General features: G+C 40.5%; 1 protein-coding gene across 1 annotated transcript in view; it reads right to left on the bottom strand.

Annotated features, from left to right (window-relative positions):
* The window catches only part of slc25a17 (solute carrier family 25 member 17), an 8,193-nt gene extending 2,810 nt beyond the window's left edge, over nucleotides 1-5,383 (bottom strand). Inside the window, exons 1-7 of the mRNA XM_016294766.1 lie at nucleotides 5,188-5,383; nucleotides 2,546-2,606; nucleotides 2,386-2,452; nucleotides 2,129-2,280; nucleotides 1,413-1,529; nucleotides 1,176-1,324; nucleotides 174-280 (exon numbers count right to left, since the gene is read on the bottom strand). Of these exons, the coding sequence (XP_016150252.1) occupies nucleotides 174-280; nucleotides 1,176-1,324; nucleotides 1,413-1,529; nucleotides 2,129-2,280; nucleotides 2,386-2,452; nucleotides 2,546-2,606; nucleotides 5,188-5,262 (728 nt within the window). The 5' untranslated portion in view covers nucleotides 5,263-5,383. The remainder of the gene's footprint in view (nucleotides 1-173; nucleotides 281-1,175; nucleotides 1,325-1,412; nucleotides 1,530-2,128; nucleotides 2,281-2,385; nucleotides 2,453-2,545; nucleotides 2,607-5,187) is intronic.
* Between the last annotated feature and the right edge of the window lie 6,023 nt (nucleotides 5,384-11,406).

The raw sequence follows: 11,406 nt of genomic DNA, 5'->3' as shown, positions 1-11,406 counted from the left end.
AGCTCATGACAAATGGGGGCAAAAACAAAAGTGTTGCATTTATAATTTTGTTCAGTGTATAAAACCAGGGTCCTGAAGCAAAACCAGTTGAGAACCAATAATCGAATAAAATATAAATATATGTATTCACAGCCCGTATAATATATAATATAATTATAAACCAAATGTATTTGGCTGGTCTTACCCGTAGAACAGACTGAACTGTCTGTAGTGGGTAGGTTATGGTGGTTGCAATGGCCTTGGCAATGGCTCCAATAAGAAACACCTCCACTGAGGATAGCTATAAACAATCAGACAGAAATATAGTGAAAAATAGTCAAGTTAGGGGTTAGTTCACCCAAACAATAAAAATTATGTCTTTACTTTCTTACGCCTGATGTCAGTGACACCAAACACCATTCTTGTGTCTTGTCAAGTGTGAATATGTGCAAGTGCACATAAGATTCACAATTATGATGGAGACCAAGAATTTTGGTCAGTTCCTCACATAAAGACTTTAAATATAGTGTACAATTCTACATTACAGAGATTGCATTTACTTTTGTTACTTGGTAAAGAGCTCCCAGTGCAAACATTCTTCCATTTTTTTATTTTTTTATTTTGTTTCCACAAAAGAAAGAAAGTCATATTAGTTTGAAATGACACCCAATGGTTTTTGGGTGAAGAAACTGGGATATGTAGATAAATTAGCACATTGAAAACTCATTCATGCTGTTAACACAGAGGAAGCAGCACATTAAAAGTCAAACCAAAAAAAAAATGATATGTTCTAATTGAAACTCCAATGGACTGTGGCATCATCCATGGTTGCCAAGGAGTTACATAATCTTATTGCTATGTTGCTATGGTAACAATGCACGTCTACAGCCACATGTGGGGTGGTTTACTCATACTCGCCAGATGCTTGCACATGAATGCTAATCATCATCTGCATGCTCTTTAATATCAGAAATGCTGTAGTTACTGTTTCCCAGGCAACAGAGAACTTGTGAATAGACTTGTCTGTTTATTCATAAGCTGTCATAATTGAGTATGCAGAGAAAAGCCTCTAAGTGAAGATAATTCAAAATTTGTACATTACTGCATTAGCTTTAATACTGTTAAAGTTGCTTACTATGAATTTTAGTCCAATTTAAACCCTAAAAACTGTTCTTGGATCAGTAGCCTGCACTGACCTCTCTGTGGACGCCCCTCATGAGCTGCCTCTTCAGACCCTCATAGATCATGAACTGCACAGCTGGATTGAGCACCAGCAGCAGGGAGGGAAACGTCCCGTTCCATAACGCACCCACTCCTTCCTGCTGCATGATCTGTACAAATGCATCTAAAGAGAGACAGATCACCTAATATCATTACTGGACACACATTTGAATTAAAGGGAATGAAATGAGGTTCACATCTTTTATAATTACCAGTAATTCCTTTGTAGTGTGTGGGCTGTATGTCTTCATTTCTGAATTTCGCCCCTTGCAGTTTCAGTCTGGTATTGACTACCCAGAGTGGAGTGGTCACAAGAACATTCACTACACCTAAAGGTAGACAGTTTTTTTTTGTTATTTTAGTCTTACCACATATAAAAGAAGATATTTTGAAGAATGTAGGTGACCGAACAGTTGCTGGTAGCCATTGACTTCCATAGTATGGAAAAAATACTATTGGAAGTCAAGGGCTGCCAGCAAGTACATTCTTCAAAATAGCTTATTTTGTGTTCAACAGATGAAAGAAATTCATACAGGTTTGGAACACCTTGAGGGTGAGTAAATGATGACAGAATTTTTAATTTTTGGGTCAATTATCCCTTTAATAAAGGTTTTTATTATTATTAATGTTGAAAACAGTTTTTGCTGCTTAATATTTTTGTGGAAATCATCATTTTAAGGATTCACTTTTTATCAATTCAATGCATCGTTGCTGAATAAAAGTATTAGTTTCTAAAACTTACATACCCCAACCTTTTAGAATGGGAGCATATCATGATTTTCACAAGAAAAAAAGCAGCATAAACTATTAACATTTCACAGTATCAATGTTTTTACTCCATTACAGCGTTACTACTGTAATCACAAAATATATGTACGACAGAAACCTTTTTTATTTTTGGCATTTTATATTTTTCAAATAAGCAAACCTGCAGCAATGCCAATTATTAGGTCTCGCCCTGGTGTTGACCTCTGACCTTGCAGCCAGGTGGCCTTCAGACTATGGAAACAATAGAAGTAGACAAAGTTTGAGCAGCAGAGGCTGCAGATCACTGGAAACCAGCCTCTATATGGAGCTAACCTGGAGAGAGAGAAAGAAAAAAATGGTTATGACTGCAACCTGAAATGAGAAAGACTTTTCAGCACAGATGACACAAAACAAAGCAATACATGTGAAATAACTTACAGACCCTCCTCCTTGATGATCTCTGACAGAATGGCTGGAGAAGATTTAGTTTTACGCTTATCATCAACTGTGCAGGAAAAGAAAGAAATGCGGTCACATATTTTAAAACCCTAACAAAAGAAATCTCAGCAGCACAGATTAAAAAAAAGGTACTTTTTACCTTGCAGCCTGAGCCGGGCTGTGTCAAGAGGAAAGAAAACAGTCATTGCTGTAACACTGCCCTACAAACAAACAAATACAAATCAACTTTTTAGAAGACAAATAACAGAAATTAAAACAGAAATGCAGGAACAACTGTCTGTGTTGGAATCCGAACTTCGAAAGAAGGATGAACTTATAAATAATATGAAGGAACAACTTCTTCATGTTTCATCGTCCAAAGGATCTCACGCTAAACACCTGACCTGTCTTACATCAATGAACTGGCGAGCAGTCTGGAGCGATCTGCAGCCCCTGGCCTCACCCTACACAACTCACAGATCAGATGCTTGCTGTATGCAGACGATCTACTTCTGCTGTCTCCCACTCAACACGCTTTACAGCAGAACCTGGACCTGCTAGAGCAATACTGCCAGACCTGGGCCCTGACAGTCAACCTGAAGAAAACCAAAATTATGATCTTTCAGAAAAGATCCAGATCCCAGGGAACACAACACACATTTACATTAGGCACTAAGCAGATAACACACACATCACACTACAACTACCTGGGTTTGAAAATCACATCCACGGGAAACTTTAATCATGCTGTGAATGAACTGAGAGATAAAGCATGCAGGGCCTTCTACGCCATAAAACGGAAATGTCCTACAGAGATCCCTATTAGAATTTGGCTGAAAATATTAGAATCAGTAATTGAGCCCATTGCCCTCTATGGCAGTGAGGTGTGGGGTCCACTGACAAATCCAAATCAAGATTTCACCAAATGGGAAAAAACATCCAATTGAGACCCTGCATGCAGAACTCTGTAAAAATATATTACACGTGCACCGGCACACAACTGGGTCCAGTTTCTATCAGCTTCGTTTACGGTCTAAAATTAAACACTTTCTCACTCCAAAAACTTTAGAAATGGCTGTTCATGCGTTCGTTACGTCTCGTCTAGATTACTGCAATTCTTTATATTGCGGTATATCTACATCTCAAATTGCGCGTCTTCAGCTTGTCCAAAATGCTGTGGCCAGACTTCTTTTAAAGTGTCGTAAACATGAACACATCACTCCAATTCTTAGATCTCTACACTGGTTGCCAGTTTGTCAGAGAATAGACTTTAAAATTCTCCTCTTTGTATATAAATCCCTACATAACCAAGCTCCTGTCTATCTATCTGACCTTCTTTACTTCTATACTCCGTCTAGAAGCCTACGATCCTGTGACCAGGCCTTGTTGGTGGTCCCTCATGTTAGGCTTAAGCATAGAGGGGAGTGTGCATTTGCAGTGGCAGGGCCACAACTCTGGAATACCCTACCTTTAGAGATTAGAATGGCCCCTTCTTTGTCTGTTTTTAAGTCCTTGCTAAAAACGTATTTGTTTTCCTTAGTGTATTTACTACTGTGATATGGTCATTTTTAAACGTGCGGGTTTTAAATTGTCTGGTTTGTTCTCTGTGTATGTGGTAAAATTGTTGCTCTTCTGGAAAGCACTTTGGTCGGCCTGATGGCTGTTGTATATGTGCTCTACAAATAAAATGAACTTGAACAACAAATAACGCATGCAGGGCAGAATTAGGCAAATATCCTCGAATCATAAAGATACAAAAAAGGGCAATTAAATTCTGGAAACATCTGAAGCTCAGTGACCCCCAATCATATCATTATAAAGCCCTGCAATACCAAGAGATGAGCAAAGAAAGCAAGCCCCTCCCTCAGCTGATCCAGAGCTTCAGTCCTGATGCTTCACTAACATCTACTGCTGCTCTGAATCACAGCATCAGAATCAGTCAGATTACTGCACAGACCAAACAGAACTACATCACTCAATGGCAAACCCAAACACAACAGCAGAGTAAAGTGCAATGCTATCTGGCCCTAAAGAGAGTACAGTATGGCAGAGTATCTGTACACAGTGTCAGATAAGAAACTGAGAAGCACGTTGACCAGATACAGACTCAGCGGACACAAGCTGATGATAGAGACGGGCAGACACAGAAAAACATGGCTGCCACCGGAGCAGAGACTGTGTTCACACTGTGATCTGAATCAGATGGAAACAGAGCTGCACTTCCTAACAGAATGCCCCAAATACACAGATATATACGGACAGTGTTCTATGATAAAATACAGCAGATCCATCAGACATTTCAAACTCTCTCAAACCAGGAGAAACTGCCGTATCTGTTAGGAGGACACAAGAACTGCTGTGTGTTTGCTGCTCAATATGTGTCTGCCTGTCACCACAGAAGAGAAAACACTCACCTTGCCCTGATCTGATGTTTCCAGCACATCTACATTATATTACGCCATATTACTGTATTATATTACTTAGATGTATATTCTGCTTCTGTAAATATGTCTAATCCCTTATTTTATTTTTATTTCTAGTTTATATACTTGCATACATTAGTAATTCATTTTGCACTACATGCTTAATACTTTTTATATATTATTACTATTATTATTTTTCTTTCTGTTAATACATGTGTACTATTTGTAAGCAGTCCAGCTGCAATTGCTTTGGCAATACAAATGTATAACTTTTGTCATGCCAATAGAGCACTCTTAAATTGAAATTGAGAGAGAAAGACAGAGAAGTATATATAGTTTATAATAACTTATATTTAATAATGAAAAGTTGTGTTTTTACCATAGCACCGGCGACTGCGTGCACCAGACTCTCGTATGAAAAAACATCTAGGAGTTTCAGATCTTTAGATCCCATCCTCGGAAACTCTAAGATGCAGTTGCAAAGTAACTAAAAAGCAAATAATATTATTTCTGAGTTCAGATTTGTGCTGCCCAAGACACAGCTCAAGAGAAGAGATTTCCTTGTCAACGTCAAGCTTCCGGGTCCGATTTAGCCAATGGAAATGCTTGTAGAAATTTCCTCGACGATGATTGGACAAAAGTTGCACTTGACCTCGCGTTCTTTAGCCAATCAGAAACTTAAACCGCTTCCACAGCGTTCAATAAAGGGGAACTGTAAGCGAAAATGTAGTTTATTTACGCTGAGTGGACACTTGGAAGGGGAAGTAAATATGCGTTTCTTTTTTCAAATCCTTATAAAACAGTAATACAAAAATACTCCAACTGGCCTTCTTTATTGGAATATGCGTTATGAAGTTCAGTTTATGGAATAAAGCAGCTGAAAATAAGATTCCTGTACCATCTGCCAGAGCTAAAATGAAATACATAAATAAATCATATTAACAATAAATAAATGCAAGATAAAAAAAAAATTTAAAAAAAGAATGTTTGTTGTTAAAAAAAAATAAGTAGATATTAAATAACAGATACTGTAAAAGCCTGGTCTCAGACTACAGTGAAAAAAAAGTATCTTGACTGGTTCACATGTAGCATTATTTCCAGGTTTGTTTTCAAATGTTGACGGTTTAATCTACTCAATTTCAAAGCTGTAGGGGCATTTTTCTTTGGAACAGAAAAGCACATGCCAAGCACACTCTATATACTTGACTAACATGTTGAACTAGTCCTGAGCCTCAGTGAAACCCTTGTCAAAATTAAATGAATGCATCTTTCAACAAGACCAGCCCTCGATACCTGTGTGGATTATATTATACCTACCTTCAAACAGAAAAAAACCCTCTTCATTGCACAGATGAAAACAGCATATTTCCGAGAGACTCAAGAGTGTTAGTGCTGATCGGTGCATATGCATTATGAATGAACAGGTTTAAAAACTCTAAACTTCAACTGTGGTAAGTTTTTTTTATTCTTTTATCCTTGATTTTATACTTTGATGCAGAGTGAAACTAAGCTTTTCATAAATACCAGATCAGAGACATTTAGCTTGTTTTAGGCATAAATCATACAAGTTCAAGTTCATTTTATTTGTAGAGCACATATACAACAGCCATCAGGCTGACCAAAGTGCTTTCCAAAAGAGCAACAATTTTACCACATACACAGAACAAACCAGACAATTAAAAAATTACCATATCACAGTAGTAAATACACTAAAGAAAACAAATAAAGTTTTTAGCAAGGACTTAAAAACAGACAAAGAAGGGGCCATTCTAATCTCTAAAGGTAGGGTATTACAGAGTTGTGGCCCTGCCACTGCAAATGCACGCTCCCCTCTACGCTTAAGCCTAACGTGAGGGACCACCAACAAGGCCTGGTCACAGGATCGTAGGCTTCTAGACGGAGTATAGAAGTAAAGAAGGTCAGATAGATAGACAGGAGCTTGGTTATGTAGGGATTTATATACAAAGAGGAGAATTTTAAAGTCTATTCTTTGACAAACCGGCAACCAGTGTAGAGATCTAAGAATTGGAGTGATGTGTTCATGTTTACGACACTTTAAAAGAAGTCTGGCCACAGCATTTTGGACAAGCTGAAGATGCGCAATTTGAGATTTAGATATACCGCAATATAAAGAATTGCAGTAATCTAGACGAGACGTAACTAACGCATGAACAGCCATTTCTAGAGTTTTTGGAGTGAGATTGTGTTTAATTTTAGACCGTAAACGAAGCTGATAGAAACTGGACCCAATGACAGAAGAGATGTGTTTATCAAATTTTAAATGCTGGTCGACTAGAATACCTAGGTTCCGCACCCGCGAGGATCTAAAAACGGATAAACTTTCTAACTCAGGGCTCATACACAGAGTTATCATTTGGACCGAAAACAATTACCTGGGTCTTGTCTTCATTTAGGAAGAGGAAATTTTGGGCTAGCCATGATTTAACCTCCTCTAAACATTTCAGAAGAGAAGCAATTGCATTGGAATTGTTTTTCTTAATTGGTAAATAGATCTGAGTGTCATCTGCGTAGAAATGAAGAGGCACACCATGTTTTCGTCGAATAGAGCCCAGAGGGAACATGTAAAGAGAGAATAGAGCGGGAGCTAAAATAGAGCCTTGTGGAAGGCCACAGGTCAGAGGAGCAGGGGAAGAGGAAAAATTACCCAACTTCACTAAAAACTTTGTCAGACAGGTATGACTGAAACCATTTCAGAACGTTTGCTTTTAGACCTACCCAAGACTCCAATCTAGATAATAGTGAGGAGTGGTCTATGGTATCAAAAGCAGCCGATAGATCTAAAAGAATAAGAACCACCGAGTCTCCGGAATCAGTAGAGAGGTAAATATCATGTAACACTCTCAAAAGGGCGGACTCAGTGCTGTGAGCAGACTTAAAACCACATTGGAAAACCTCATAAATACAATTATTAGTCAGAAAATGTTGAAGTTGATTCAGCACAATTTTCTCCAAAACTTTTGAAATGAAAAGTAAAACAGAAATAGGCCGAAAAAATTTTAGGACAGAAGGATCCAGTGAAGGCTTCTTGAGCAGAGGAGTGACCGTAGCGACTTTAAGGTTGGCAGGAACAGAGCCGGTTTGGAGACACTTATTAATAAGAGACACCAAACCTGGCCCAATCGAATCGATAATTAATTTTAAAAATCTTGGGTGAATGATATCGCTAAAACAGAATGAAGGTTTAAGCTTGTGTAACGAATCATCCACTGAAGGCGAGTGTAAGTGAGAACCCAAGTGTAGTTTATTTACAGTGTGATCCAAACAATAATCAGTGACTTGACATGAACAGACTAGACGAGGCATGAACAGACTAGACTCACCGACAGCGGGTTACAACATCAATACACGACGAGAGACAATGGCAACATGATGGCTACTTATAGCAAACAAGAGGGTCACATGACAAGAACAAACCAATGGGAAACAAGACATGACTAGGACAACCAATCAGAACATGACACATACACAAGGCAGAGATACATGCGGGCAAGGGAAGCATGACACTAACAGGGTGAAACAATTACAAAATAAAAGACATGAACAAAAACAGCCATGGCGGAACAGGCAGAGCAGGGAGCCATGGCGGAGCAAGCAGAGCAGGGAGCCATGGCGGAGCAGGCAGAACAGGCAGAGCGGGGAGCCATGGCGGAGCAGACAGATCGGGGAACCATGGCGGATTAGGCAGAACAGGCAGCCATGGCAGTGCAGGCAGAGCAGGGTGGCCGGGTGATGACGGCAGAGCAGGAAGCCATGGCAGAGCAGAGACACTGGGGCAGATTCGTGGACAGGAGAGGCCACTGGGGCAGATTCGTGGACAGGAGAGGCCTCAGGAGCAGACTCGTGGACCTCTGAAATGGCGGCCATGTCGTGACGAGACTCTGGAAGATCAGCTGTGATGTGACGAGACTCTAGAAGGGCGGTCATTTTGTGAAGAGACTCTTGTGTGGCGGCCATCTTGCAACGAAGCTCTTGAATGGCGGCCATGTTGTGAATAATCTCTTGAGTGATGATGTGAGCAGGCTCTGGCTTGGCAGACGTGACGTGAGCAGGCCCTGGGGTAGCAGACATGATGTGATCAGGTTTTAACATGGTGGACATGACATGAGTAAACTTTGACTTAACTGGCATGGTGTGAGCAGGTCCTGGAGTAGCAGACATGGCATTAGCAGGCTCTGGCTTGGCAGACAAGACGTTAGCAGGCTTTGGTTTGGCAGGCATGAAGTGAACAGACTCTGGCTTGACAGACGTGACGTGAGCAGGTTCTTGCTTGACAGGCATGACGTGAGCAGGCTCTGGAGTAGCAGGCGTGACGAGAACAGACTCTGGCTCTGGTTTAGTGCCGTGTTCCTTCTCCACAACACCCACAGTGAAAGCAGATCCACTCAACCGCAGAGAAAAGTCTATATACACTCAGCAAGGGACCAGTGAACCTTTCCCCCAGGAAGCTGGGAGCAAATGGGTTCATTAAAGGGGTCATATGATGCTTTTTTTAAAGATCATTATTTTGTGTATTTGGTGTAACAGAATATGTTGACATGCTTTAATGTTCAAAAAACACATTATTTTTCAAATACTGTACATTATTGTAGGTCCTCTATGCCCCGCCTCTCTCAAACGCTTCGTTTTCTACAAAGTCCCTCCTTCCGACAAGCGCAGTCTGCTCTGATTGGCCAGCTGACCCAGTGCATTGTGATTGGCCGAACACCGCAAGCACTCGTCGGAAATGTAATGTCCCTTACCATAATCGCGAGCTTCAACTTCGAAAATAAATGTAAAGACAGAGCCCGAAAGGGGAACAGAGTCACGTGACAGACTTAATTTTGATAAAGAATATCTCTTTGGTTTTGAGACTTTAGTCTTTGCAACTTCAGGGATTTTATCTACGCACAATCAGCTTGTAACACTCCAAAGAGAAAGGAAAACTTGAAATCGCATCATATGACCCCTTTGAGACCCACCCGAAATATGTCCTTAAGGGCTACATCATTAAAATCCACATGGTTAGAAAGTTCAAGAAACTCAATAACATAGTCCTCAATAGCCTGATCACCTTGACGAAGGCGGCGGAGACGAACATCTGCTGGGTTCATTTTGGTGGTCGTGTATTCTGTAACGAATCATCCACTGAAGGTTGGATGTAAGTGAGAACCCAAGTGCAGTTTATTTACAGTGTGATCCAAACAATAATAAGTGACTTGAACAGACTTGATTTGACATGAACTGACTTGACTAGGCATGAACAGACTAGACTAGACTCACCGACAGCGGGTTACAACATCAATACACGACGAGAGACAATGGCAACATGGCTACTTATAGCAAGCAAGAGGGTCACATGACAAGAACAAACCAATGGGAAACAAGACACATGACTAGGACAACCAATCAGAACATGACATACACAAGGCAGAGATACATGAGGGCAAGAGAAGCATGACACTAACAGGGTGAAACAATTACAAAATAAAAGACATGAACATGAAACAAAAACAAAACCCAAACCCCACATTACAGCTTGTCAATCACTTGCTTCAATTCCTGGAGGTTGATAGGTTCACTAAAATATCTCAAGAAGCTTTCACAGAGAGCATCAGAGGCAACAGGCAATGTGTTAACTGAAGGATTTGTGACAGATTGAATAATTGAAAACAAAACCTTAGGTTTAGAATGGTTAGTTTAAATTAAATTAGAAAAGTATGCAGCTTTTGCAGACTTTGCTGCAGTCTGATAAGATGTAAGAGAGTCTCTGAACATTTGAAGAGAGATATGCAGCCTGTCCTTATTCCATTTACGTTCTGCAGTTTTGTCTTAGGAGACGGGTATCAGAGTTTTGCCACAGTGCAGATTTTGTTTTTTGTTTGTGAGACTTAAGGGGGGCAGTTGCATTTGCTACCTTAAGCCAGGCAGAATTTACGAGGCTAAGATGCTGATCAGCATCCAAGTCAGATAATGGTTGATCCAAGTGCAACATTCAGCAAAGCACAAATTGAAATTTGTGCTAAACTGTGGAGAGTAGAAACGAGAAAGATTTACAGGTGTATTAGAAAAATTAAAGAGATCTGGAAGAGACAGTGAGAATAATTCTGTAACGGGGCTGACGAGACGTGAGACGTGCGGATCCATATGCAAAGCTTTATTAGGAGAAGACAGAGACATGGTCATAAGACAGGCAGGGTCAAACAGTGGCAACCAGGAATATGGCGGGCAAGACACAAGAATAATCCTAGGGCTAGCGTGGGTCGACGATTGGCAGACGGAGTCACAGGTGCAAGGCTAAAGGGAGAAGCGTAGGTCAATGAACTGCAGACAGAATCAGAAGGGGCAAGGCTAAAGGGAGAAATCCAGGAAAACATGCGAAGATCAAAAACGGCTAAGGCTAAGGCTAAGGCTAAGGCTAAGGCTAAGGCTAAGGCTAAGGCTAAGGCTAAGGCTAAGGCTAAGGCTAAGGCTAAGGCTAAGGCTAAGGCTAAGGCTAAGGCTAAGGCTAAGGCTAAGGCTAAGGCTAAGGCTAAGGCTAAGGCTAAGGCTAAGGCTAAGGCTAAGGCTAAGGCTAAGGCTAAGGCTAAGGCTAAGGCTA

Source organism: Sinocyclocheilus grahami, unplaced genomic scaffold, assembly GCF_001515645.1.
Source record: "Sinocyclocheilus grahami isolate Dianchi unplaced genomic scaffold, SAMN03320097.WGS_v1.1 scaffold324.1, whole genome shotgun sequence".
NCBI lineage: Eukaryota > Metazoa > Chordata > Actinopteri > Cypriniformes > Cyprinidae > Sinocyclocheilus > Sinocyclocheilus grahami.
This window is presented reverse-complemented; position numbering and strand designations above follow the sequence as displayed.